At 56.4% G+C, this 27,510-nt stretch overlaps 1 protein-coding gene across 1 annotated transcript in view; it reads right to left on the bottom strand.

Moving 5' to 3' along the window:
• Window positions 1-27,044, bottom strand: part of TRIM8 (tripartite motif containing 8) — a 38,081-nt gene extending 11,037 nt beyond the window's left edge. The window contains exons 1-2 of the mRNA XM_026110350.2: window positions 25,351-27,044; window positions 24,413-25,063 (exon numbers count right to left, since the gene is read on the bottom strand). Coding sequence (XP_025966135.1) covers window positions 24,413-24,982 — 570 coding nt within the window. The 5' untranslated portion in view covers window positions 24,983-25,063; window positions 25,351-27,044. The remainder of the gene's footprint in view (window positions 1-24,412; window positions 25,064-25,350) is intronic.
• Window positions 27,045-27,510: the final 466 nt, after the last annotated feature.

Raw genomic sequence — 27,510 nt, 5'->3', positions numbered from 1 at the left:
CACAATTACCGAGGCTTCAAAAGGGGACACTGGGGCAGGGGACGGTGCTCAGACCCACCTGAGACCTCCCAGGTGGACCTCAGCCAGAGAAACCTGCGGGCAGGACATCTCCAGGCTTTCTGCGCTGGGCTCACCGCTCTCCTCTCCTGAAGGACAGGGCTAAGTCGGTGGTCGGCACTGAGCACGTGGTAACTGCAGATTACACCCCTGCCAGGCCTGGAGTCCTCTCAGGCTCAGCAGCAGGAGCCCAGCGCCCCCCCTGCCCCGCTTCAAAGCCCAAAACGACGTCTGGCCCAGCCGAATGTGACCTTGGAGCTGCCGCTGGCGCAGCAGGAGCAAGTCCCGGCTCGGTCCAGCCACGCTGGGCAGCAAAGTGACAGGGTTTCGTCTGGTTGGAGGCGAGCCAAAAGCCGGGAGTCCCGTGTGCACCCCCGCGCTCCCCGGAGATGGCCAGGCAGAGGAGGAGGCGTCCCGCGCCCCCAGGGCTATGGGGATCGGCTCCTGGGTAATCCGCCACAGCGGGAAGATCTTCCCAGCGGAAAGCTGGTGGTAGGACCCCGATCTGCAGGAGGGCTTGGCGCTCCGCAGACCTCACCTGAGCTGCGGTTCCTCCCACAGCAGCTCTTCCCTGGAGGTGCTAAGCTTCGCGCCAGCCCCAGCCCGACTCCGGCTGGGATTAGGAAGGAGCCTGGCAGTTTCTTGTGTTTCACGACAGCCAGAAAGGTGCCCCAAGCCCTGGGGAGCAGCTTTGGTTTTAATCAAGAGTGGGAGCAGTGAAAACCTGGAGGAGCTTACATCTGCGGTGTTTGCGGGGAAAGTGAGGGGGGGGGGGTATGTGGATTCTCTGATGTCTGATAAAGGCTGTGCTCACCTCAGGGCCATTCTCTCAGGAAGAGCGATAACTGAGTCTTTGCGCACCAGCTTTCAGGATGCTGCTTTACACTCTCCATCAAACTGGGCAGCAATTAGCCAGGGGTTCGGACATTATTACAGGAGGGCAGATGGACAAACAGACAAACAGTGTGATTACGCAGCCCTCATTCCCTTAAGAAACCAGGATGAAAAAATTTAGCCTAGACAGTGTGTGCACTATGCTAGCATGTACCACACCTCCCTCCCCGCTCCCGCCTGCCCCATCACTCAGGCAAGTCCCCATGTCTGTCCCAGTCTGCAAGGCGAAGATCACCACCCAATTCACGTAACGCATGATACCATGCAACCAAATCCCACTGGGATTTTAATAAGTAACTTTAAGACACCCCAAATTTGGGGGGGGGGGGGGCCTGCTGGGGTGTGGGAGGGAGGAGAAATCCAGACTGCTTGACACAGGCCCTTTAAATCCAGCTGGATAGCTGGCGGAGGACGGGTGAGCTTGGATCTCTACCTCCCTCCTTCCTTCTCCTTTGCACTCGCTCTTTCCCCTTGCAGCCAAATCACAGCCACCGAGTGAATAAGGACATTGTTTGCAACAACCGGAAAGACAGAACTGAGGGAGCAGCACAGAGCGCAAGGGGGAGGAAGGGCGAGGAGGAGGAAGGTGGAACTGGAGCAAAGAAGCCATGAAGGGCAGATGCCTTTCTTGGGAATGGCTCCAGACACCTGCAGCTGGGCCCAGGGACTAGGATCAAGGACCTTTATTGAGAGATGAGCATCCTGACACAGAGCTTTCTTGGGGAACGAGGTTGCTGGCTCCCCTTGTGAAGCAGCATAGAGCTGCAAATGGGACTGAAGTCACTGCAACTGAATTTCAATGCACAAAAACCCCGGACCTAGCAGGCAAGCACAAACTTTCACCTCCCCTTGCCTCCCACTTGCAAACTTCCTGCTTTTCAGCCCTGCTTGACAATAAACTAGCCAATTTTCTGAGAAAAACCTACGCTACAAGCTACTCTGATCCCTTCTGAGAGCATCCCCCACCTGCAAACAAAAGTCGGTGCTTTGCAAAATGCTCCATCACTTCTTGTCATGGTGCGGCTGACGGGGGCAGAGCATGTGAGCTGCCCCAGCCCCCAAATACAAGAAATTGCTCAAACGTGGAAGGTTTTGACCTTCTGCACCGCACCCGACCGCAGTCGCAGGGGAGTTTTGAAAATGGCAGGCTGCAAGCTGCAGCATGGGAGTTCGGCGCCAGCCTGAACCGTCCTGTGAAGAGCAAGAGGAGCTGGACCGAGGAGCCTTTAAGGCCTTGGTTTTGGTGTCAGTGAGGGATGCTGTGCTCAGCATCCCCTTGGACAGCCTGGGGGGCTCTTGAGCCTCCGAGGGCAGAGGAAACCTGCACCCCCAGCACTGCCCTCCGTGCACCGAGCTGGATGGGCTTCCCCTGGGGCTGCCACAGCCCCCCGCGGCCTCGCCGGCGAGGATCAAAGCCGGCACCAATCCCTTCTGGCCCATGCGTCCCACCCCACCACAAACAGGGCGCCCGGCCCCGAGCTGGGGAGAGACAGTGCTTTAAAACTCCCTCTGGCCCTGGCGCTACTTGCAGGAGGCCAATCCATTTACAGCCACAGGAAGGAAATGTTTTCCGGTCGGGGTTTCGTCTTGCACAAACGTACAGTAAGCAGCAGGCAGGAGGGGAGGGCTTAGGCCCGAGCATGACGGCTTCACCCCCCACCCCCCCCACCCCCCCCCCGGCTGGCCAGGAGCGCTCACAGGCTATTTTGGGCTTTCGTTTTTCTCACGGTGCTCTCTGCACAGAATCAGGCGGTTTTATCCCAGGCAGGGAATGGGAGCAGCCTCCAGGCTATCAGTAGCTGCTCTTGCTAGGGATGGGGGCAGCAGCTGCCCAGCGCATGGGCATCAGAGACCCCCCTTGCGAGGTGCCAGGGGATGCCCCAAATGCTGGGAGAGCTGGTGTTTCATGGAAAAGGGCTGGAGGCTGAGTGCCCAGTGCCGCCTTGGGGGGAGGACACAGGATGCCTTCTGCAAGAGTGACTCTCCACCCGCTTCCCATGCTGGGGTGGGTGGAGAAACTTCCCACCCGTCCCATTGCCCCGTGAAATCCTGCCTGGTCTGGCCCAAGCTGGTGACATCTCAGAGCAAGCAGGAAGGAGCAATCATGAGGCTAAACCCCATGTCCCACTGCCAGCGCCGACCCCCACGATGTGGCATCACCACAGCTTGGCCGGTGCACAGCGGCCAGATGCTTCTTCCGATTCACGACTCACATCTGCCCGGAGGTATCTAGGTCAGCCCTCGTCCCCAAAGCACCCCGGGGCAGCGAGGGCAGAGCGAGCTGCGCTCCTCTGCATACATCGAATGCGTCACCGGCGCTGCCAAAACCACGTCGCAGCGCGCGAGCCCTGCCACTTCGCAGCCCCCCCCACAGCCGCTGCGGGAGCCCAGCCGGAGGAGGTGCCCGGGCTGAGGCTGAACATCTGTTTGCTGGGGGTGGCCTGGCTATTTCCAGCTGTTCCTGAACCGCCGTAGGGCAGCACGCACTCTGCAGCGGTGCATGCAGCGGCGGCCACTCTCCTGGGCTGCCCACAGCAGAGGGAGGAAGAGCGGGGCAGGGGAGGGGGCTGCTGCATCCCCTCGCCCCTGCTCCTCTCTGCTGTTGTATCGGCAGGGACTAAGGGCTGCGGTGTCGCCACCATGCAGGGGCCCCGTCTGCCTTTCCCAGTGCTGCCCCCGCCGCCCTTCCCCGGAGACAGGCCTCCCCCGGGCACTGCATCCGGCCAGCAGTGACGCCTGGGAAGGAAACGATATGCAGGAGCAATGCCCTGCTCCTGCCAGCCGGGCCAGATCCTAGCAAGACCCTTGAAAACAGCCTGTGCGGGGGCAAGCAAGGCATCCGTCCTCCCTTTTCCTTGGTCCCTACCCACCTCGGGGGAGCTGCTCCATGGCTCAGTTTGGGGCGGTGGTGGCAGGGCTCTGACTTGCATGGTGGAGGCAGGGGCTCTGCTCGCACTGCTGCCTCTCTTGCAGCCTTCAAGCACACAGCTGGCCTCACCATGGGTCTCATCTCCCTGGCATCCCCCCTTCCCCGCTCCCTTTGCTGCACGGTGGTCCCCAGCCCACTGCAGAGCAGCCAGGATCCGTGCAAGGGATGGGTCACCCGCACAGAAGCCACCTTGCCCAGTGCTTTCCAGGGAAAGGCTTTCGGCCTCCCGGAAAAGCAGGGCTTGGCTGCGTCATGTCCAAAGAGGGCTGCAACCAGCAGCTTTCCCCCACCTGGGGTGGGAAGACCCAAGTCCCATGTAGCAAGAGCTGGGGAGACCTGATTGGAAAGCAACCGCTTCCCTTCCCTGGCAGGTCCGGCCGCATGGCCAAGAGGGACAGTACCAGGCAGCGAGACGTGGCACCGAGCGAGGCTGCGACTCTGCCTTGGGCTCCCCGAAACAGCTCTGCTCGGAGCTGAGCTCTCCCGACCGCTGGGGGACAAACTGGTGGTCTCAGCTGGCTCCTCACTGAGCCTCCAAACCAGCAGATCCCAGACTGCAGCTCGTGCTGTGGGACTATGGTGGGCCCGGCAGGCAAGGGCTGCTTTTCCCCTTGTTTACACCCAGCAGAGAGGAAGAACTTGTTCGCAAAGGGAAAATAAGGAGCATTGTGTTGCATGGGGCCAGCAGCGGGATTTCGGGAGTCCAGGAAATCGCGATCTGCTCTCTGTCTGAAAGTGACCTTCAGAGCGACCTTGAGGAAGTTAGTTCACCTCTCCGGGCCTCTGTTTCCCCTGCTGCTCTTTGCCCGTTGTTGAGCTGCCGTGGGCTCTATCACCGGGATTACTTGTGGCGATGCATTTTATACGGCCCATAGCACAAACGGGAACGTTAGGCCATGCCTGAGAAGGAGTTTGCTGGAGAAGGAAGGGGTTATTTGAGAAGCAGATGATATCTTCATTTGTTTCAGCAGAGAATGGATTTGCAAATCAACCTACCAGAAATCAATTTACATTCGGCCCGGCAGGATTTCAACCTGGAGCACAAGGCAGCTGCTCTACCCAGGAGCACTGCCGCAGCAGAGGAAAGGGAAGAGCTCAGAGCCGGTAGCGGGCACAGCTCGCGATGGCTGCAGAGCGGTTGGAGAAAGCAGGAACCCCCCAAACGTCGGGGAATGATGAACCACGCTCCCTCCTCCAACCTCTATCGACACTCATGGAAATCGGCCCCTGCCCTTCCAGAGAGAGTCAGTAAATCCTGGCCGCTCACAAGGAAGATGCCCTCTCCCACCAGGGTGGTGGCACCAGCCGTGGCATTAAGCTGGGCCCTTGGCCCCATGGAGCTTGGGACAAGCCCAGCTCCACCACTGACTCACAGCTCCTGCTCCATCACCTTTAGATCCCAACTTTCTCACAAAATGATATCCAGGAAGGTTGTTTTCCCTCAGTAGCATCCTTCCAGCAGCCTGCAGCACTCCGGCACCTGGAAAACCTTGTGCAGCCCTCCCCTAAGCACACCCGAGGCTGGGGGGGGCAGCAGATGCTTCTGGGTGTTGCATGAGCAAGACCCAGAGACCAGCACCGAGAGCCCCTGGCCTCGCTCCCGGCCATCCCTCTCCCACCAGCACACCAAGGCCCACGGCCAAGGCCCGTCGCGTGGCTGCATGAGGCACTTCCTCGCTGCGCGGGGCTCACGCGGCCGTCACCGTGCTTCCTGCACCTGGGCCCCATCCCCTCCCAAACTGCAAACCCGCCTTCCCCTCGTCCCTGCAGATGCGGAGATATGCAAAACCACATTGCTCTGCTGTCCCTGCTCAGGAAGTGGACAAACCTCACCCCTGCTTCATGGCCCAGACCCTGGGACAAAGCAGCTGGAGCAAGCTGGGTGCAGAGAGATCACCATGGGGCCAGGGGGTTGCAGGGAATGGGGCAAATTGGCCCAACAGCGCTGTGGCTGCAAGCACAACCAGGCCCTTGGGCAGAGAGGAGCTCAAGAAACCTTTTTTCCTTCTGCTGTGAAGGGAGTGCAAGGAGATCCCCACCCAGGCCTGGGCGCGGACTCCGGCCAGCGGCCGTTCCCAGCCCGCAGGACTCCCGGCCAGATTTCAGGAGGGAGGACAGTCCAGGCTGCGCTCGCCTGGGAGCAGAGAGAGCCAGAAAGTCACAGGGCTTGGCTTTGTGTTTATGAAGGACACGGTCCGTGTCTTCTCTGCCACCAGGGATGCAAGGGAGGAGCTCTTTTCCCCGTTTTGGTTTTAGGGAAAAACTGTCCTGGTTTGGGACTGCCCTACGCTTATAAATCAGTGCCAGGATTCACCCTGCTGCTGAGCTGTTTGCCTGACACAGGGCTCCTACTCCAAGCTAAGGCACAACCCAGCACCAAACGCTCCCCCAAGCAGCCGGGTCACCTCCCCAGGGACAGTGCTGGGAGATCATGGGACCTCATCCTGGCGCCCAGAGCACTGGCACCTCGTCAGCACTGTGATGGGGAAGGCGCAGGGCTTTGCAACATCCTAGAAAGTTTCAGGACTCAGATCTGAACCTGAGCACTCTGAGCAACTGTTTCCAGCCACTTGAGGCCTTGGACTGACATCAACACGTGGAGCACATCTGGCCCTTGCTGACAAACATTGCCATTGAATCCTTATGCCTCCTCCCCGCCATTCCAGAAAATAAAAGCTGGGCCCAGCAGCGACGCTGCCTGCCTGAAAAAGCCCAGGCTAAGGTGCTCCAGAGTGCAGGGACCTTGCAGCCATGGGGGAGAGAGAAATGGGTTTGCTCCTCCAACCTCTGGAAGGCGACACAGGAAGGTGCCCAACCTACTGCATTGTCCCAGGCAAATCAGTTCCTCTTGGTGGGCCCCAGTTTCCCTGCTTGGAGAAGGGCAGCACTGACCAGCGTGGGGAGCAGGGAAGGAAAAGGATTAACCAGGTTTCACAGTGTGCTCTCAGAGCGTAAGAAATCATGCAAGAAGTCCTGCCCTTTCCGCCTGCAGCACACTCTGTGCTTGTGGTTTCTTGAAAGCTTCAACCAGTTTACGCTTAAGCTACTGGGGCCCCAAACTCCTTTTTTTCCCTTCTTCTGTCTCCAGTTTCATGGACCTGCCCCTTCTCAACCATGGACCAAATGACAAATTACCCCAGTAAAACAAAGCAGTCTATTTTGAGCTGGATCATCTCCCTGAACTGGCTCTCACAAGCAGTCTGCTGAGTCCAGGAGGGCCGGGCAGTGGGAAAAACAGATGGCTGTTCAGCATTTTAACCCAGTTTGTTGAATCACAAAATCCTGCTTCTCACACGAGTCCCCTTCCACATTGCTTTGACATATCAGCTATGAGTTGCTCCTTCCATAGCCCCCACAAAGACAAAACAAACTTTGGCAGCACCCCCAATCTCGCCTTGTGCTGCTGTTGTCCCAGTCTCTTCTAACTGTTGTATCCCAAGATCTTCCAAATGTGCTGCAAGTTCAAGGTCCTGGCCAGTAGTCCCCAAACTTTGGCTGGCAGGATGCCTTGCCTTCAAAAGCAGTCATCCTGTAAAGACCCACTCCCATCACTTGGCAGCAAACCTATCCCCATCTGCAGCCCCTGCAAAACTGAGACACCCTCTTCCAAATAAACATCTCGGATTCAAAATCCAGCTGGCCTACATGATCTCAGAGCTTTCTCCCTGCAGGGGTGAAACACAGCCAGCCCCTTCCACCCATCCTCCCATTGAAGACTGAGCTGACTCCCTTCCCTGCCCAGAGACCTCTGCTTTGCACCAACCCTGGCTCAGCCCCGGTGCGGCAAGACCTGAGCAGCCGCTTTGAACAACAGCCCCTTCAGCCTCCTACCCCTCTGCCTGGTTGGCAGGGAGGGCAGGGGTCTATATTCGAGTAGCAACTTCCTCTCTGGAGGATGCCAGTCCGAGGACTTGGACACACAAGAAGGTTATTGAGGAAACCAAAGACAGCACCTAGGAGCTGAGCATCTGCTGCGATACCTGCGTGTACCCCCTTCCCCTGCTTCTCACGTGACCGAGCCACGAGACCATCAGAAAGTGCCAGGGAGCCGAGGAGTCTGGCTGTGCACACGGCACGAGCCCCTCGCCAGGCTCAGGGCAGCTCTAGAAAGGAAACTCTGCTTGGATTTAAAGGCAGTGATTTTCCTCCCCAACTGATCTAGTTAAACTTCCAACTGCTCAAGGCTATTTTAATTTGTACTGGCAAGTTAAATCAACACAAACAGGGGCAGAACAGGTTTATATGCACCCCTATTACTGGCTTGCACCAACTGGAGCACAGCTAGATTTCTCTAGGCAGCTGTTTTTCTAATAAAGATAAGGGGGGGGGCTTTTTTTTGTGCCCTTCCAACTGGCAAATGGAGCCTGAAAGTGACTTGAGAGTCGAAGTCTTAGGGGAAGTCAAGGTGACTTATGCACCTATAGGCTGGATTCAAAGAGCTCTGCAAAAATGCAGATCAACTAACAAGATTTATAAAACCTGTTAGGGGCTTAGAGGCTGCTTAACTCTATAAGGTGTCAGTGAAAATGCCTAACTTGCATAGGAATGGATGGCACTTACAAATGTGGCTGTCTCAACCTTTTGGTCCCTTGAAGAAAAGGGGATTCGAGCTCTCTCAAAAACGAGGTTTTGACACATCAACATCTTTATTCAAAGGCTTGGCTGCTCCACCACTGACTTCTGAAGTGAAGGAAACAAAGTCCTGCTGCTGCATATAACCGTTGCAAACATCTCCTCCAAAGCCACAGCAGAATCTGCTGCTTCAGCTAACCAGCAACAGAAACCACCCAGAAGAATATGAGATTCAGTTGGATTCGGCACTCAGACTGGAAAAAACGAGAGAGCGAAAAAGAGAACTTCGCACTCCTACAGCTCCCCCAACGCCAGGCTCTCTGCAGCGTTTTACGGGCCCGGAGCAGCCCTTCGACACCTGCGCGCAGTAAAGCCCGCGTACAGCAAGCCCGGTTGTGGCTCAAAACCGAACAGCAGACTGAGCCGCTCATATGAGCGGGGCACAACCCCGGACGTCGGGGCGAGAGCTGGGAGGTTTGTATTTTGACCACGATGTGTCATTGCACAGTGCCAAGGACCCCCTCAACTGCGTCCGTACATGAAAGATCCTGGGTTTTCGCTCTCCCCCATTTTTTGAGAGGTGGCTGTTCAGAGTCTGAAAGCCTGGATTATAATCTTTATGAATCCCATAGTTAGAACGTGCTGAACAGCAGCCCAGCAATACCAGATGTTCAAACAAAGCTGCCAACCGACAGCTGTCTGCAGCTTGCAGCGTGTTTTTACTTTAAAATGCAAAATGATACCAATCTATATTAAAAGAGATACATTCGGAGCCTTGCGATAGCAGCTGAAGCTGCGGATATTGCTCTTTCATGTAGGGTGTGGCAGCAGAAGGAAATATCTCAGAAACTACTGCTTAAACTGCCCTCCCAGCCCCCCCAAATCCTGGCCCCTTTCCTAATGGGAAAGAGACTCACGTTACTGCTTGAGTGCCGTGAATGTACCAGTGCGTGTCCAAACAAGCCAGTAAAGAGAAAAATGCAGCATGAACAAACACCGTCTAACGAAGGATGCCAGAACGAATCTGGGCGCTGCAGAGCCTGCACCTGGCTTTTTAAGCAGCACGAGGAGGATGAAGCTTTGTCGGCCAAACGCGATGGAGACACGCAAGGGGATGAAGAGAGCCAGCTCCGCTCCCACCCTCCCCACCTAGGGGTTGTGGGTGCAAGGGAATGAGACAGCAGCCTCAGGATGCAGGGTTCAGTGATGCCTCCTCTCCCTCACCGGCGATCACCCAACCCCATCCCAAATAGGAGGGAGCAATGCTAGAAGATCTACCTCGCTTCTGACCAGTGGAGCACCAGCAGCAAAAGCAAGTGTTGGAGAGACATCTGCCACTGCTTGGCACTGAGAGGATGGACACCAACCTCCCTCTATAACCCTGGGGTAAATCCGCCCCCGGAAGAGGGATTCAAGGTAGCAATGATGCTGGCTAACACCAAAAGCGCCAGTTCTGACACCTCCTGACATGGCAATCCTCCAGCTGGAACAGGCCCATCCATTCAGCATCCCATCTCGAGTTGCCCCATTTCTATCTAAAACACACCCAGACACTTGTGCAACACTGATCCCACTGGGGAAACCCTGCAGGGGCCTCATGTGAGGCTCAATGTGCAGTAGGTTTTGAGCGTGCATCGCTTTGCATCTTTATTTTTTAGGCTAGCTGGGACCAGACATGAAGCGTTGCACCCAGTGACCTTGATGGAGGCAGGATTTTGGCACTCAAGTGGCCAGGGAATGAAAGAGCCTGCGTTCAGGCTCGCTTCCTGTTCTTCCTCCCTCCTCCTTTCTTCCTTCCTCTTCATGGAAATGTAAGCCACTCACACCCTTCAGACTTTGGAGGTGGCAAGTCCTTAACTACACTGGCAGAGCACTTCTTGCTTGCAGGAATCAAGCAAACTGTGACTCAGTCAAACGTGATGTCCCATGTTCCCTGCCAGCCGCTCACAGCCACGATCACAGGAAAGATTTGGGACAGGTCCCAACACTGCCTCGCTGTGCTCCGTGCAGCAACAGCATGAATGAATCACAGCTCCTGAACGTGACGTCCAGCTCCCAGCAACGTACTTGGGATCAAAATATTTACGTTGCAAATGTGAAAGAAGAGGACCAAATTCACTCCCCAGCCTGGTCAGATAAAAAGGCCAACCTTGTCTTGCATCACGGAAGTGGGTGGTGGGAGGACAAGAGAGCCGAAGGCAGAGACCAAGCCTGTGCTCTGCAGCCAGGCTCTGCCCAGCAATGCTAAACTGAAGTCCTCTTCCATGGCAGCAAAACCCTGCGGCTGTGAGCGCAGAGACTACGAGTCCCACAGCACAATGCTCCCGCTGGCGCTCAGCAGCCAGGCGACATGCGAGGGAGCATGCTGGGACCTGTAGTTTCCAGCCAGCTGCAAAACACCATCCGTCTGTAAACACATCTTAAATTAAATAGATGCAAAGCCCCCAGCTGCTGGCAAGACATCAGCGGCAGCGGCTTGTTGGAAGGCATTTGGCCAATTCTCACGTGTTGCATTAGCCCTTTTTTAAGAGCAGACCAAGAGCCCACACCCTGCAAACCCCTTTGCAGCCGAGCTGTGCTCTGCCCTTGCTAAAGTAACGTGTCTGTGCAGACAGCTAGAGTATCCCAGAGCTTGGTTTTAGGCCTGGGTCCCAGGCGATGTTGGCTCCGTTCCTGCCCCCGGTACCAACCCTCCTGCTTCTGCTTAGTGCCACCAGGCCGCTCTCCCCGGGAATGAGACCCAGCACCCTCCACTGGCCCAGGCTTTGGGGCAATCCTGCCCTCCTGGAGGGGAAAATTGAAGACCCTACTGAAGCAGCAGATCTGCAGGCAACAAGAGGCAGGACAAGCCCTGTACTGGGGGGGGGGGTCTCAGACACAGAGCTGAGCAATAACAGTGGGTGAAGCACCACTGCACTGCTGAGGCGGGGGGTGACTGTCTCCCCCTTGGCACTGAGGTGGGGGCAGATGCCGAAGAGGCGGCGCGGAACCCCTGCGCTCTCCCCCCACCGGAGCACCCGTCCTGCCCGTCAGGAAACGGCGCTGGGCGATGTCAAGCGGCATTACTTCACACAAAGGCCAGGCTTCCTGGCGGGGAAGGGGTGGGCGCAGCGCAGAGGAAGGGGAAGAGGAGCCCGGGGCAAAGGCAACCGGCACCTCCAGCTCCCGGCATGCGGGAGGGACGGTGTTGGGAGAACAGCACGGCCCCTTCTCCTTTAATCGCCCTTGTGCTTGGGAAAGAGAGGCAACACCCTATCTCCTAGTGCCTTGCGAGCAACCCCCAGTGACCGTGCGGCCCTGCCTCGCAGAGCTGTGGCAGAGCCCGCACCCCTTTAAGGCTCCACAGGAAAAAGGGCCCCGAGTTTGTTTTAATTTGCGCTTGAAAATAAATCAGCGCCACCTTCTCCATCTCAGCTGGACTGTGGCTGCTGCCAATCGTGGGAAAGCACGCTCCGGCTCTGCGCTCCGCTCCACATGGCTCGGGCGCCCAGCACGCACCGGGGAGAAGAGCTGCCTCCGAAAGGCTTGGGCGCCAGCACCCTACCGAAATGGGCCCCCCGCCTGCACCGCTCCGGCGAAACCAGCCAAGAAAATTGCGCTAACTCCCCATAGCCACAAGCAGTAACAGGGGAGGAAGGAAGATCAGCACTCGAAAGCCTTCTCACCATATTTTAAGCTGGCAAATTGAGCAATGCGCACCTCTCTCCATGAGCACTAGCTTTGGATCATGGGGCTCAGCAGCAGTTTGAGGAGGGCAGGGAAAGCCAGGCCCCAGCTTTGGCACCCAACCGCTGCCTGAGTGCAGGATCTGGCTGGGAGCCGGCACCTGCAGCTGCACGCATGCAAAGGGGTCCCCAGCTTGGCCCTCCTGAACCCCGGCAGAGCGCCCGCCTCAACTGCTTCCTTGCCGGAGCAACAGCAAGCCTCCCTGAACCTCGCGCTGTTACCTGGCTGAACACTCGTCACACTGGTAATAGATAAACATAGGTGAAAACAACATATTTAAGAAGAGTCAATACCATCAGCAGCAGCTCTGACTTCCCATACTGCTCTCTCCAACCCCCTCCTCAAAACTGAGTCTTCATGGCATGCGTCACTTTGCCGTACCCACAGCATCGAAACAGCTCCCCACTTCGCTGTAGTCTGCTGCAGTCTTTCCTCCCCCTCCTCTACCCCTGCACCCCCCCATCCACCCCCCAACGGCAGGTCCCTTGCACACCAGTCCTGGGCTGGTTTGGGGCTGGACTTCTTTTGTCCCCAACTCATGGGCTCCTCCAGGGGCAAGAACACTCAGGATCAGGTGGACCAGCCGCACGGGGCCTGGTGAAGAGTGGTGGGCGTAGGAGAGCTGCAGCATTTGGTTGATGCTGCGGAGGGGAAATCACTGACAGGGGAGCCCGGGAGGGTGCGACGGGGGTGAGTGTTTCGGATGCAGCCGCCACCGGGAAATAACAGTGAAGGACCAACCCCTGCTGTTGTTCTTTAACGCGCTGACTTCTGCTCCGAGGAGGAGGCCTGTCATTGGTTTTTAATCTCGCCTGATTACGGGCCAGCCTTTGACATTATTGATCTCAGGCCCCTGAAGTGTCATTTATCTTTCAGGTTTGACTCTGAGATTGGTGCTTGACAGCTCAGACCCCAGCCTGCTCCATCCCCTTGAGGAGCAAGAGGTGAGGCTGCAGTGCTCGAGTATGGTTCTACTGCTCTGCACCATCCGTATTCGAGCCCCAGTCCCCAGCCCTGAACGGAGGATTTCCATGCGCGGCCTCCTCCCGCGTGTGCCCGCAGAGGCGGGTGCAGCTGGCAGACAGGAGCCCAGCAGAGACCTCAGTGCTGGGGCCCGCAGAGCAGCTCTCTCCAGGCCCCATCGCGGCCACAGCGCCTCGCTGTTCAGGTCCCCAAGCAGGGCTCGGCGTGAGCTGCAGCAGCCCTGAGGAAGCGCGGTGGCAGCCGGAGCTGGCATTTGATCTCCTGACTCAAAAATCCAGCTCCTCCCATCTCCAGCAGATCAGCAGCACTCTGTCAGGCAGTCCAAGGTGCCTCCAGCGCCTGCTGCTTCCCTCTTCCAGTTTCATTACCCTCTTTTAAAGAGGATGCAGCAGAGACACAAAGGTTAAGGGAGGTGCCGAGGGCTGTGCGGGGATCGGGGGGGCCGTGTCAGAGAGCAGGGTGTGAGGGAGAAGCCATTTCTAGCTGTGACCACACTGCCATTTTCTAGAGCTGAATGACCAGCAATGGCTGCTCCTCGCCCCTCCACGCGTTCGCACCCACAGAGCAGCCTCGCTGCTAGTTCGGTTATGTGGTAGCTTCTCCATTACCTGCCTGCCAGCACAACAGCACCTCCGAGGCAGCTCTCGATTTCTGCTTGACCTTCAAAATGTTAATGCCTGCTCCCTCCGCTGGGCAGAACAAGAGACAGGTTCCCCGGATACAAAGCAACTGCCAGCCAGCAGAGCTGGCATTCAGGACGCCTGGGTCTGCCGCCCGATGCGTTTCTGTTCCCCTATTTCCTCCATCTTGCACCCCGGCCGACAGAAATTCTCAGCCTCCATCTTCTGGGAATCACAGTATTTTCCTCACATTTCTGTGCTATGATTACTTAGCACAGGGCAGCGGGGGGGGGGGGGGGGTGTCTTCTCAGATGCTCCCTGTCTTTCTCCCTTTCCTACAAAGCTAGGCCTTGCATTTTGGAAAGGAGGCACATTCCCCAGGAATGCTCCAGTGGGCATTTTTAACTTGCAGATGAAGGTTTTGCTTGCTGCTGAGCTGTTGTTTATTAGATTATTGCAAAAGCACTTTGATAAATGGAGATTAGCACTGTGTATGTTCACAGGTGATAACAGGAGCCAGCAGCCAACCTTGCGGAGAATTGAGGGCAGAAATGCCTGGGTGGGGGCACCGAGCAGGTCCCTGTTCAGCGAGGCACTGCAGGCAGGGGCTCCTCACGTGCTGCGACCTGGCGATGAGCATGCAAAACTTCAGACCTGGGGCTTGACGCTGCAGCACCCCCGGTAAGATCAAGTCTGGGCTCCCAGGATCGCTTCCCATGCGGCCACGGACTTTCTGAATGATGTCAGGGAAGTCCCCCCCCACCTCAGTTTATGCCAGCTTTAGGGTAACATCTCGATTCCTCTATGCTGATTTTAGGGTGTTGCAGAGATGCAGCTGCCCTTTTTCTTCCCTTGTTGTAAGGAAAACACTACAAAATGCTTGGCTCGAGGACAGGCCACGGTTACAGCTGCTGGGTTCCCATCCTTGGGAGAGGTGTTTGGAGGGGGTGCTCTCTGCAGGCCATGCACCCCCATTTCCAGCCCCCCACCTGGATGCCCTGTGGTACAGTTTGCCGGCACAGCAGAAGCAGGAGAAAATGGACCCAAAAGATGCTCCCACTCCCCTGGAGAGGGTGGGCTGATCCTGCTCCCTGATTCTCCTACAACCAAACCGCCTCTGATCCAAACAGGGCTCAGCCACCATGCAGCTGGCCGAAGAGCAGGAATTCCCTCCTGGATCCGGCCACCCCCAGCACTGAGGGGGCCTAACCCAAGACCTGAGGGAAGCGAGGAAAGGGGGGAGGGCTGCCCGCCTCCGCGGCGGCTCTGCGATGGGAGCCTCGCAGTGTATTTATTCCGCTCCAGCCATTTGCAAGCCGCGCTGCGAGGGGCTTTTGCCGTCAGCACCGGACGCACCAGGACCGGAGAACAAAGAGAGGCACCCGCACCCCCATCCCTTTGTCTGAGCACGGAGGAGCTTCACCTGCGAGGAACAGCAGCTCCCACCGAGCAGCCGGCAGCTTTGTGCGGCATCGGATGGCGAGAGGGATGCCCCCCCCCTTCCCATGCCGGGAAGGGGATAATGAACACAAGGATGCGATCACGTTACCCTCTCTCCCTTTGCCACACACACAAACCCATCACAGCGCACACCCCCCTCCCTCCTTCCAGCAACAACCGCAACCAGGAGCAAAAACCATCACCACAAAAATATCAAACGACCCCCAACACGATCGATATTCGCCTGCGTGTGGCCAAGCACCAAACCCTGGAGCTCAGCCCCAGTGACAGCCAAGCACCAGGACTGACTGCAAAGGAAGGGGGTGGGAGGCTGGTTTCCAGGGGACTGGGTTTTAAAGCCACACAATAACTGGCTCGAACAAGGGTTTGGATTAAGCTGTTGTACAATGAGGGGAACTGCCGACTCCATTAGGATACAGGGGATTTTCCTTCCCTTTTTTCTAAGTCTCCAGCTCTGGAATGAAGCTTCCAGGTCACCAAGACAGGAAAGGAGAATCAGGTGATGCCAAGCAAACAGGGGATCATGCACACAGAGAGGTGGGTGGAGGGAGGAAAGGCCAGATCAGCCTTCCCTGAACCTCCAGCTCGTACAGTCGTCTGGTCTGACAACGTTTACTCATATTTCAGAGAGACACAGCCATCCGGAACGTCACTCCCTGCCAACTGCCTCATCTGGAGCCATCCACAGCTCGGTTGTTTCCAATTCGCTCCAGAGATGAGCCCCCAAAACATCCACAAAACAAGGAATTGAGAAAGAAAAGGTGTGTGGGGGGGAGTGAAAGAGGTGGAAAAGAAATGGGGAGGAGGCAGAGAAACAAAATTAATTCATGCTTAATTTTTTTTGCAGTTCTGGTACAGCAAACAGCTCATTCTGACTGTGAGGCCCTGCTCCGAGCTGGGAACTTTGCTCACGTTACTGTCACAAGTGAATCACAAGATTGAAAAGGGACAAGCATGATCCTCTAGTAAGAAGGGGCCAAAGCTGTCCTTATCAGAAAGGATGCAAGACTGCAAACCTCTTCCCTGAGTTCATCTGGGAGACATATGTAAAAACTCCCACGTGCATCCCAAGTCTCATGCTTGTAAATAACTGTCTACCCCTCCATATTCAGGACCAGGCGTCTCCTTCTCCACTTCCCCACTATGTTGGCTTTCACTCTCCTGAGAAAGTTGCCTGCATCAGTTTGGGGCTTATGACATACCAAACCACTCCCGCCACGGAGGGCTGAGAAAGGCAGGGCATCCCTCCCCCCGGTCCTGGGCATCCAGACCTCCGTGCTGGCCCCCACAGCAGCCGCCCCATCTTCTCTACCAGCAAGCGGAGGCTCAGTGCAGCGAACTGGGGACCTCAGCAAGCCGGCTCAGCAGCTCCGACTCCTCTGAGCCACCTCCCTTGCTCCAACCAAACCAGCGTCTCCTGAGCCTATGGGCTGCTGATAAACACAGAAAGTTGACAAAGTCACCAGAGACCAGTCCAGATCTACAGTCTTTTATTTTTTTTGAAAAGGGAAAAGCAAGGCGAGACCAGATTCTGCCCTGGAGCCTGCGTGGCAAAGCAGAATCTCTCCAAGTGTTTATTTATAAATCTGTACATACACGTACATTTGAATTCTGACAGAATTAATTCTGGCATCCAGCTAATTCAAAGCATTCCTCCCCCATCACACTACTGTTGCAGGCCTGCCCAGCACAGAAGCTGATTATAAAATGCTGCACTAGCCAGGCATTTCTGCAAAGGCTTGTGCTATTGAGCATTCAGCCTTTCCTTGCTCGGCTATTTCATTGTTTCGGTGTCGATCCCTCCTCTCTTGCCCTGTGTCTCCTGGTTACTTTTGTGCCTGCTCTGGAAGCACTGCTGCTCTCAGCCCCATTTCAGCTTCAGATAAAAAAAAAAAAATTTACATGAAATTAAAGAGAAGAAAAATTACCACCATGCACCAAGACTTCCAAGGGCTGTTTAAAAATAAACAGATAGGTAACATGCAAAAAATAGGCCAACATAGGCCCAGATCTGGGGACAGAAAACCTGCTGCCTCCCTCAGAAGCACAACTAAGAAATCCCTGTGTGGTCACACGCTGTCCCCTCACACAGAGAGGAGAGAGGTCAGGGCAGCCAGCAATGTAAGAGCCTCTTTATTCTTGGGCAGTTGCACGAATCTGATCACTTGTGCCCTTTGTGAGACATGGAAATCTGCCTTCTCCTCCCACCCCCTCCGACAGCCTCTGTTCTTCTCTGCCCTGCTCAGAAAGGGGCAGAGGCTCATCTGCCTAACTTCTCGCAGCACAGCTCCAGAGGTGAAGAATAGAGCAGCAGAGAGGATGCGGCCCCCCTTTCGGCAAGACCCGGCTTGGGCCAAGCGCACGGGAGAGCTCGAGGAGGGGGCTTTGCTGGAGCAATGGCGGGTAGGAGAAGGGAAGAATATCCCTGGCACTCACGTATTCCTCGATGGACTCACCCGGGCTCCCACACGTGAAGCAAAAGGCTGAGAAGTGGAGGAAAGCCAGGGGGTGTCACACTGCGAGTGAAGTCTTTCCTACTTTTCCCTCTCCACCATGACCATAGGCTCCAGAAGAGCTGCACAAACCACACCTGCATGCCAGCACCTCCGTGACACTTACCTAAATACTGTGGGTTAGATTCAGACTAAACAAGGGTCTGGGCACAGTTTATTACATTCTCATCACCAGCCAAAGCTGGGTTGATACCTGCTAGTTCAGAGACCAGATCAGCACACCCCTGTGTTAGGGGTGAATTAGAAGCCACCACCACATGGAGGGGTTCAAGGCAGAAAGTTCTCTGGCCAGGGCTGTCCGGTATGGGTGCGCAAGGCTGGGCCGAGACATCCTCACCTGCAAAATACAGCTAACTCAAATATACTGCAGTGGTGTCGCTGGGCTTTAACTTGTTGCCACTCCTTGCAAGCAGCTCAAGGTCCTTGGATGACCCTCTCTCTTTCTCCTCCTTCCATCTCGCTCTTCTCCAGCACCCTTTCATGCAGCACTCCCCGCCAAGGGAAGAGAGCATTCCCCGCTGCAGCCGCTGCCCTCCCCAGCTGTTGACTTCTATCTCTGCTTTACCAGCTCCATGTCTTCCATCCAGGCCTCTTCCCTCTCGAAGGCATTAAGTTGCCTCCCTGTGCCCCCCATCTCTGTTGTCATTTCTCAGATGACTCTACATAGTAGAATTGTGGCTGCGGGTTTAGAACAAGCAACCACAGGCAACCCGATGAGTGAAGGGCAAGGAAAATGCCCAGGCTTAGCAGAAAAGCAGCAGGGAAAAGCCCTTAATCCAAACCCCAGGGAGGCAGGAGACTGATCCAGTTCAGCTGAAGATGTGGGAGCACTAAGACACCCATGGCTGTTTTTCTAGCAAACCCAGATGGGTTTGTACCAGTGTGGCTTGGCCCACCGAGATCTCTCAAGGGCAGCACCGGTTGCTATCGGCTGAACGTAAATTCTCTGCTGTCCCTGACGAAGCACAGCAAAGCTTGACAGATCGATGGCGGTGAACGGCATGGAGCTAGAAAGCAAGGCTAGGTGGGTGCTGGGATTTCTGCATCTGCCCAAGGCCTGAGAAGTCATTATTCATCAAGGCAGTTTGACCAACTGACAGCATCCCAGGGCACAATAATCAGTCACATTTAGCAGCCTGGCGCTGGAGCCACGAGGCCCCTGGGCAGGAACAAGGGGCATCGGCAAAGCTGGGGGAGGAAGAGACCAGGTCTACACTGACAGGGGAGGAGAAAAGGGCTGGAGGTTCACTTCCAGGGGTCCTGGCAGATGGAGGGAGCAGGAGCAGGGGGAACTTGACTGCACCAGCCCAGCTTCATAGGACCCACTGCCAAAATTAGTGGTGGGGACTGGGTATGTTCAAAGAGCACCATCGGGAACACCTGCCAGGTGCCAGCCCACACCGCCTACAGTCACGAGAGCTAAATTGCACCAGAAAACTTCAGCATACGCACTCACAGTGCCTCCAACGAACTGCATGCCGCACTCCTCATAAACAAGTCATCTGGAAAATAAGTAAGCCTGTAAAAATCCAGCCCATCACAAGTTACCAAACCTGTTCCAGAGTAAAACAACCTACAGCAGCTCAAGCCAGGAGCCTGGCGGTGGAGCAGACCCCAGTCTCCCCAGCACTGGGGCTCCCTAGCTCTCTGCTTAACATCTTCAGCATGGATGGCAGCAGAAAGATCTGACATGGGACTTTTCCAAATAAAAAGGTGTCTCTGGTGTCAGAGCCATCTATCAAAGAAAAACTGGTGGCATCTTCCCTCTAGAGACCTAGACTTTCTGAACTTAACAGCAATCAGCTGGGCAGCTAGGAAAAGCCAGTGGCCATCTCTGCATTGGGACTGGTAGCCAATGCTGGCAAAGGGCCAGAGTTTCAGGTACAGACTTGGGATTCATCTCTCTGCTTCTACCAAGCGCTCGCCTCTCCTTCCTCCCATGCTTCAGAAAGCACCTGAACTGAGCTTATTCGGGGAACTGCAAAGAAAGCCCAAACCCACTGCGGGCCAGAGGCACCTGGAAACCCAATCCTTGTCCCCCTGGATTTGCCAAACGGGTGCTGCTCCACCGATGGAGCCGTGCTCTGCTCCTGTACACTGGCAGGAGGTCCCCCAGATGTTTTCCCACAGGACTCATCCCCACAATGTGCTTTGCACATTTGCTCCCTCTTCTTAACATTCAGAAATATTGGAGATGCTGGAACACAGAGGAATTTTCTCTCGGTTTTATACCAAGGTGCAAGGTGAAAGCTACCTCTGTCCCTTGGAACAAAAGCAAAGCGGAAGCAGATCCCCTAACACCCTCTCCACTAGTGGCACCCTCAGCTCTGTACAGACAGCGGGGACATCCTCAAGCAAGCTTTGTACCTGGCTTCGAGCAACCATGTCAGATACAAAGAGGGTGTTAATGTGGTGGTAACATCCAGCAAATGTTCGAGTGAGCCCCTTTTGCATATCTTTGGCTGCTGCTTTCCGACCTGCCCTCTAATCCCAGCAATGTATTTTTCCCCCCCATCTTTGGGTGAAGAAAAAAGAAAAAAAAAAGTAACATACCAACCTCAAGTTGGAATAACTTTCTTTTTCAACCTTGGAAGCAGATTCCCTCATGCCTGGGAATACCAGGCAGGAGGCATATGTCTCTGGCAGGAAAGGCAAAAATGGAAGAAAAAACGTTTCATTTTGAGACCTTGACACAAATAAAACCTCCAGAAGCAAAAAAAAAGAGGGTGGGTTGTTGGCTTTTTTTTTTTTTCCTCTCTCTCTCTCTCCTCTAAGCGCTGCAAAAACAGGAAACAAAGGAGAAAACATCTCACAAGGGGGAAGGGGAGGTAAGCGTTTTATACGCCCACGAAAGAAAGATTAACCACATACTTTATTTACTGTTTGTACTATGGTTGCACCTTAGAGTTCATCCAATCCTGAGTCAGGGCTGTGTGGGTTTGTGCAGCACCTACCACTGAAAGGTCTCTCTCCCCTGAAACAACCCAAGCACAAGCCTCCGCTTTGGTTAACTACTCCACGGACACCCCGCTTCCTCCCACACTAGCCTGCTTCCAGCATCTTTGGGCCAGCAAGAGACCTCCTGTCCGACTTGCTAACTTACAGCTGACAAAGCAATAGTTCTGTCCCCAAATGGTTTCGAGCCCCTCTGCCCCTTCAAATCAGTCTGCAAGCAGTGGGTGAGATGCCCTCCAAGGTGGGCTGGCAGCAGGGCTGGTGTAATAAGCACTAGAAAGGGGCAGTTTGCAGAGTCCCGCCCGCCCCCCCTCCAGGGGTCACCTCCGCCACTGGGTTGGTCTCGCACGCTGTAACACCCGCAAATTCCCCATGCCACATACCGGGCAGAGGATCAGGCTCCTAGCCTCCAAACTTTGACTCATTTCTCAATTAAGAGCTTCCCAAACACGAGCGCCAGAGACACGAATGGAACAAATCTCTCATGACCGTTTGCTCCTGGGGCCTCCTCCGGATCTCACAAGCCCAACGTTACTCATTCGCCCCCGTCACGCTAATCTCCCCAGCCCGGCATTTCTCGCCAGCCCCAGCCTTCTGGCGATGTGGGGGCTTGCCGCAGGCGGCGGTCCTTCCCCAGGACGCTCAATGAGCGTATTCACCCGTGTCGGATGAGCAAGCAGCCAGGAATCCCGGGCCTGACTCCTGCGCGCAGGGAGCCGCCGCTGGCTGAGCGCGCGCAGGACGGTACATGCACGCGGCCTAATTCAGGAGCCGACACGGCCACATTCCTCTCCGGGACCGGCTCACGCGGCTCGGCAAGGGGTGGATTTTAACCAGAGCCCTACCCAAGGCCACACAGCGAGCGCAGGGGAGAGCCGGCAACCCGTTGGTGGTTTTTCTTTCCCTATTCTAGTCGGTTCGCACAGAAACTGCTTGAATTGCAGGGGAATCCTTCAGGTATACCATCCCCCAGCTTTGAGCTGTCCTCTGTTATCCCAGCACCTAACCCAACCATGAGCAACTACCTTAACTGTGAGCTCAGTGAGAAGAGACAAGCTTATTACTGCAGAGAAGGGAAACTAAGATATCGGCCATGGAGGTGCTAAGGGATTTAGCCAAGGTCACGCAGTAAGTCTGCAACACTACTATATGGCCCGACACCTTCGGTGCTGGGCCACGTCTCCTACGATTTCACACCAGGGCCAAAATTCAGCCTAGTGGTAGTAGTTACGTGCCAGGCCATTAGTGGCGCGTATCCACAAGGAGCAGCGAACATCCAGCCATAACAACGGCAGCAACAACAACAACAACAAAAATGCAGGGAGAGCGGGAATAGATGAGATCAAAGTGTCCTGGAAAAGGACCTGGAAAAATACTTTAGGTCCCTGGCTAACGCTCCCGGGAAATACACTCACAGGCAGGCCTGTCCCAGCCCCACACAGTCCTCCAGGGTGGCTCTCCACCCTGGCAGAGAGAGACAAAAATGACTTCCTATAAATAGAAGCAGAAAGTGCTTCTCAAAAAGCCTGGCTGGGTCTTCCCCCTTCCAGTGTGTGTGGTGGAGCTGCTGGCACCTCCGCGGAGGTCTCTGGTTTTCCCCCAAAAAACCTGGAGAGGAAAATAACCTTCCTGTTAGCTCACACTGGCTCCTCACTGCACAGAGCCACCTCCCCCCCTCCCAGGCCTGGCCATCCAATTGGAAAGTAATTATACTGCAATTTTTATTTATGACTCTTTTTTTTATTGCTAAATGGTGACTCATTTTGGCAACATTAAAATACACAGGAAATCATCCCCATTTTACAGTAATCACCATTCAATTCATTGTTAAATATTTATTCGGTGGACTAGCACTGGGCCTCTTCCTAAGGGTCTAACCAGGAGCCTTGGGGCAGCCGGGAGGGGATGCGATGGCTGGAGGAGGCCAGCGGGGTTACAACAGGGCTGCCTGCGGGGCGGTTAAATGCCCGCCAATAATTTCAGGGTCTAGAGCCAGGGGTGAAAGCTCCTGCCAGATGGTCCAGCTGCAAGCAAAATACAGGCTTACTTTCCCCCCAAGCCAGCACTGTGCCCCACACTGCTTTTGGGATGGCGCAGGCCCACGCGCCCTCTCCTTAGCAAACCCCATTATTTGGCCAAAACTCAATCCTGAGTCCCCGCAAGAGGTCCTGCTTTCCCCCTGCGTAGGGGGGAGGCTGGGAGTATGCTGCTTAACGCCAAGCTCTCCCAGCCTCAGACCTTGCTGGGAGGAACGGGAAGGCTCGCACTAGGCTTCAGCAGAGGCGAGGAAGGCGGTGGGAAGAGGCAGCAGCCTGACATTCACCAGCCTTACAATGGACGGGATCCGTGTCCTCGCGGCATGGCTCTGTCGCCCCCGGGAGCAAGCTACCTGAAACCAGATTTCAGGGCGATTCAGCCTTCAACGCAGGCAGCTCTTCCATCTTGCCCCCCCGTCCGGTGCTTGCTCCCCAGCTTGCCCTTGCTCAGCAACCAGGAGAGGACGAGGCCTTTGGAAGGAGAGGCCCCGCAGCAGAGGACACAGCCAAGCTGCTCTCTCTGCTGCTGGTTTTTAGCATGTTTCTCCTAAAGCCGTCAGCTGGTCCTGCTTCGTATCACAGCAGGGCTGTACCCAGACAGGAACCAGGGGAAATTGCTCCTCAAAATCCCCCCTCCTCTGCAGACTTTACCTACACTGCGTTCAGATCTCTACCCTTCCCCGTTCAGCTGCATCAGCGAGACGCTGCAAACGAACCAAGCGGATGCAGGTCCCACGGCTGAACGACTTCAGACGGCTCCCAGCCCCAACCCCCTTTCCCGCAGGAACCCTTCCCCCAAAAGGGCAGGGAGGGCTGGGAGAACAAAACCCCCCACCGCCGCCTCCGTCACCGTTTGGCAAACGCTGGTTTTCCCCGTCTCTCCCCGATGGGGCTGTAATCTAACATGTCTGCTGCTGCTTACTTCCTCCTTCCTACCCCAGCGCCACCGAGGGCATCGGCGAGGCATGGAGAACAGGTCGTTATGTCAAAGGGTTAGCTGCAGGAGCAGCAGCGCTAGATGCACATTGTGTAGGCCCTACACAAACGCAGGCCTCTCAAAAACAGCCAACGCACCCAACACAGCACGGTCCAGAGCAGTGGATCCAGGCGAAGGAGGGAGCAGACACCTAGGCGAGCCCAGGCCACTGCTATCAGACACCACATCGTGCTCCCTAGCAGAGGCCTGCCATGCTCTGCTGGAAGCTCCTTCCCAACCCGACCACTCCAGTGGCGGGGAACCTCTTGAATCCCTTCGCGGCCGAGCCTTACGGCAGGCCGTGCTTGGGAGCAGTCTCAGCTGGGGGAGGCAGGCAGGCAGACGGGCTGCTGCACTGGATGGGATTTTAACCCATCACGGAAGCCTGGAAATTTCCCGAGAGGCAGCTCTCGAACGCTGCTGCCAGCAGACCCCCCCCCACCAGCCCCGGCACAGTTCCCGTGGCCCAGCAGGTGTGCCCAGCTCCATCCCGCAGCAGGCACGGGCACCGGCCTGCAGAACCACTTGGCAGGCCCCGCCGACCTGCTACAGCACGGATGCTCTGGCTGCTCTGCAGGCTCCTCGGGGCAGAGACCCTCTGCGCCGCGGCCTCGCGCAGCGGCTGCAATGCCGACCCCGGAGGGGAGGGAAAAGGGAGGACGAGCGGGAGCAAAAGGGGATCGACTTACCCTGATCTCATTGCGGCGGATCTCCACGTCACAAACCGAGTGTCCCTGGTGGGCCCCGCTGTAGTAGCAGCAGAACTGGCACACGGCCACTTGCTCGGCTTCGCAGTGGTACAGGCGGTAGGCATTGTGCTGGGGGCAGCTCCAGGCCCGCACGTCGTCCGCCTCCACCAGGAGGTGCCCACGGGCCGTGGAGGGCTGCTGCAGGTGGGTCTGGACGTGGGACTGGCAGCATGGGGCCTCACACCTCAAGCAGATCTTCTGGGCCGGCAGTGGGGGGCCGCGGCGGCAAAAGACGCAATGCAAGACGGAGGGGGGCTTCTCCAGGTTGAGGGAGTTGAACTTTTCCACGATGTTGGTCAGCTTCAAGTTCTTCTCCAGGTTGGGTTTCTGGTTGTACGCCTGGTTGCACTCGGGACACCGCACCAAGCCCGACTCCTTGGCCCAAGCCTCCCCGATGCAGCCCCGGCAGAAGTTGTGCTTACAAGGAAGCTGAACGGGCTCCACAAAGACGTGCAGGCAAATGGGGCAGATGAGCTCCTCTTCGAAACAGTTCTTCCAATTCTCAGCCATTTCTGCTGGCAGGATCTGGCGTCTTTCCCCCTTTTTAGTCTTTCAGTTTGGTCTACAGATGGACACCGGGGTCTTTTCTCCCTGCAACAGGAAGTCTCGGGGTGAATCGCTGTTTTCCCCCCCTCCCCCTTTAGTGCATATAATAAATAAAAACCACAACATATTTTAAAATTAAGAATAAAATAAACCACGGAGCAGTATTCTAGGAATCCCAGAAAAGAAAACACAACATCCATGTCATTAAAAAGAAAAAAAAAAAAGCACGCAGTTAAAAAAGGCATAATATTGTAGGATTTACAACCCACAGTCTTAACGACCCTTAAAAACAATTTGTTTCTTTTGATCCCAGAAGGTGAATCAAAACTTACCAAAGGTTGAAAAAAATCCATACAAAATCCAGTAGCAGAGTCCAAGTTCCATATAAACCTCCTAAATTTAGCGCTCCGGATTTGATTTTTCTTTTCTTAGGTTTGCCACTGACATTCAATATTTTAAAAGGACTTTTGTCCCCCACCAACCTGGCTAACAGCTGAGAGAACAGACTAGCTCAGATTTTTTTTTCTTTTTTAATTATTTCTCCTCCCTTTCTCCCCGACGGGAGTTCAGAATCGGAGTCTTTTAAAGGAAACAGATCAAAGGGTTAAGATCCAAAATGGGAAAAGGAGGAAGATTAAAAAAAATAATAATAATAGCAACAATGACGGTGATGAAAAACTGAATTCGCTCAACGGCCCCGAAGATTTGCTTCTAACCCGGCAGAGCGGGAGGGGGGAGGGAGAAAAAAAAAGGGGGAAAAAAGACAAGCCAGGAGAAAAAAAACGGGAAGAATGAAACCTCTCGCCTGCTTCAAAATTGTGAGGTCTTGAATGGGAGAGCTCGGAGGGAAGACAGGCCAATCATTCAGATGAAATTCCAGCCCCGAGCCCAAAGCAACCCTCCCAATCTCTCCCTCCGTTCATAAATAGGAATGAAAAAGAAAATGGGTTTCGCGGAGGGAGGGAGGGAGGGAAGGAGGGAGGGAAAAGGGGGGGGAGGAAGAGAATTTAAATCCTATGAACCAAAAATCAACCTGCTCTAAATTCTCACGAGGGGTTGGGTCCTCTTCAAGCGGGGGGAGGAAAAAAAAAGTGTGTGGGGGAGTAAAAACCAAAAACCCGATCTAGGCTAGTTTCATTCCAGATCTGGAGAGATCCTGACGGGAGCGGGCGAGGAAGGGCCCCGAGCAGAGACAATGCGCGGAGCGGCGGCTCAGGGCGCCGGGGCGCGCCGGGCGGCGGGCGGGCGGCCGAGCGCGCCTTGATCCAACTGAAAAGGAATTTGGGAACCGCTCCGGCGGCGCCCTGCCCCCACGGCTCCGTCCCCCCGCCGCTCCCCCGCCGACATGAAGCTGTTCCTCCCGCCGGATCCGGCCTGCCCGGGGGCTGCGAGGGAGCGAGCGGCCGATCCCCGCAGGGTCGAGTCAGTCCTCAGCCATTTTGAGCTGCGCCCGACTAGCGAAACCGGAGGCCTGAGAAAAACGCGGAGGGAAACGCCAAAAAGAGGGGAAAAAAATAAAAAGAGGTGGAGGGGAGGGGGGGAGGGAAAAGGGGGGGGAATAAAGTCACGAGGCGGCGAGCTGCCCCTGCGCGGCTCTCGCCGGGGCCGCATCAGCGCCGCGCCGGGCACCCCGCGCCCGCCGCGCCGCCGCCCGCCATGTCGGGCTCGCCGCGGGCGCCCACCGCCGGCCGCCCCCGCGGCAGGGGGCGGGGCCGCCCCAACGGTCGCCTCGAGCGCGCGGCGCGGGGGGGTGCGGAAGCGGCGCCTCGGGAACGGCCCGGCCGCGCGGGGGGGGGGGCTCAGCGGCGCCGCGGGGGGGCGAGCCGGTGCGGGCGGGGACGCGGCGCGGCCATGGGGTGTGCTGGGGGGGGACCAGCGGGGCCGCCACGCGGCGGGCGAGGGGGGCGCGGCGACACCGGTGCGCGGTGGGGCCAGTCCGCGGCGCTGGGTCCCGCTGGGTCCCGCCGGGCGCTGCCGCCGCCGCCTCGAGCCGCCCGGAGCTGCGCTGCGCTGCGGCCGGCCCCGCCCCCGCGCGTCAGGCGCGCCGCGCCCCGACATGAAACGGCGCCGCCTTAAAGCGGCCGCGCCGCACCGGTGGGGCCCACCGCAGTGCTCGGCGCTGTGCGGGCCCGCCACTGCTGCGCTGAGCCGCGCGTCCTCAGCGCCGCCGTGCACCCACACGCCCAGCCGGGCCGTGCCCCGACGCCGGCGCGCAGCAGCTTTCCTGGCAACCCCCAAGGCCTCGTTTCCAGGCAGCGTTTTGTTCTTGCTCCACCACAGGGTCTCGGGAGAGGTGTTGGAGACCTAGTGCTTTCCCCGGCCTCTGGGAAGAGCAGCACGCGTGTGCGTAACCCCTGCATTAAAAAAGGGGCCACTTCTCCAAAAATGGCTCCGTTTGCCTCCTAATTATATGGTTGAATCTCTGTTTGAGCGCCGTGGGGCGGCCGGCCGAAGCCCTCTGTGTGGGGCTGGGTGGGCGGGTGTTTCGCGGG

The sequence above is a fragment of the Dromaius novaehollandiae genome, chromosome 6, assembly GCF_036370855.1.
Source record: "Dromaius novaehollandiae isolate bDroNov1 chromosome 6, bDroNov1.hap1, whole genome shotgun sequence".
Classification (NCBI taxonomy): Eukaryota; Metazoa; Chordata; class Aves; order Casuariiformes; family Dromaiidae; genus Dromaius; species Dromaius novaehollandiae.
This window is presented reverse-complemented; position numbering and strand designations above follow the sequence as displayed.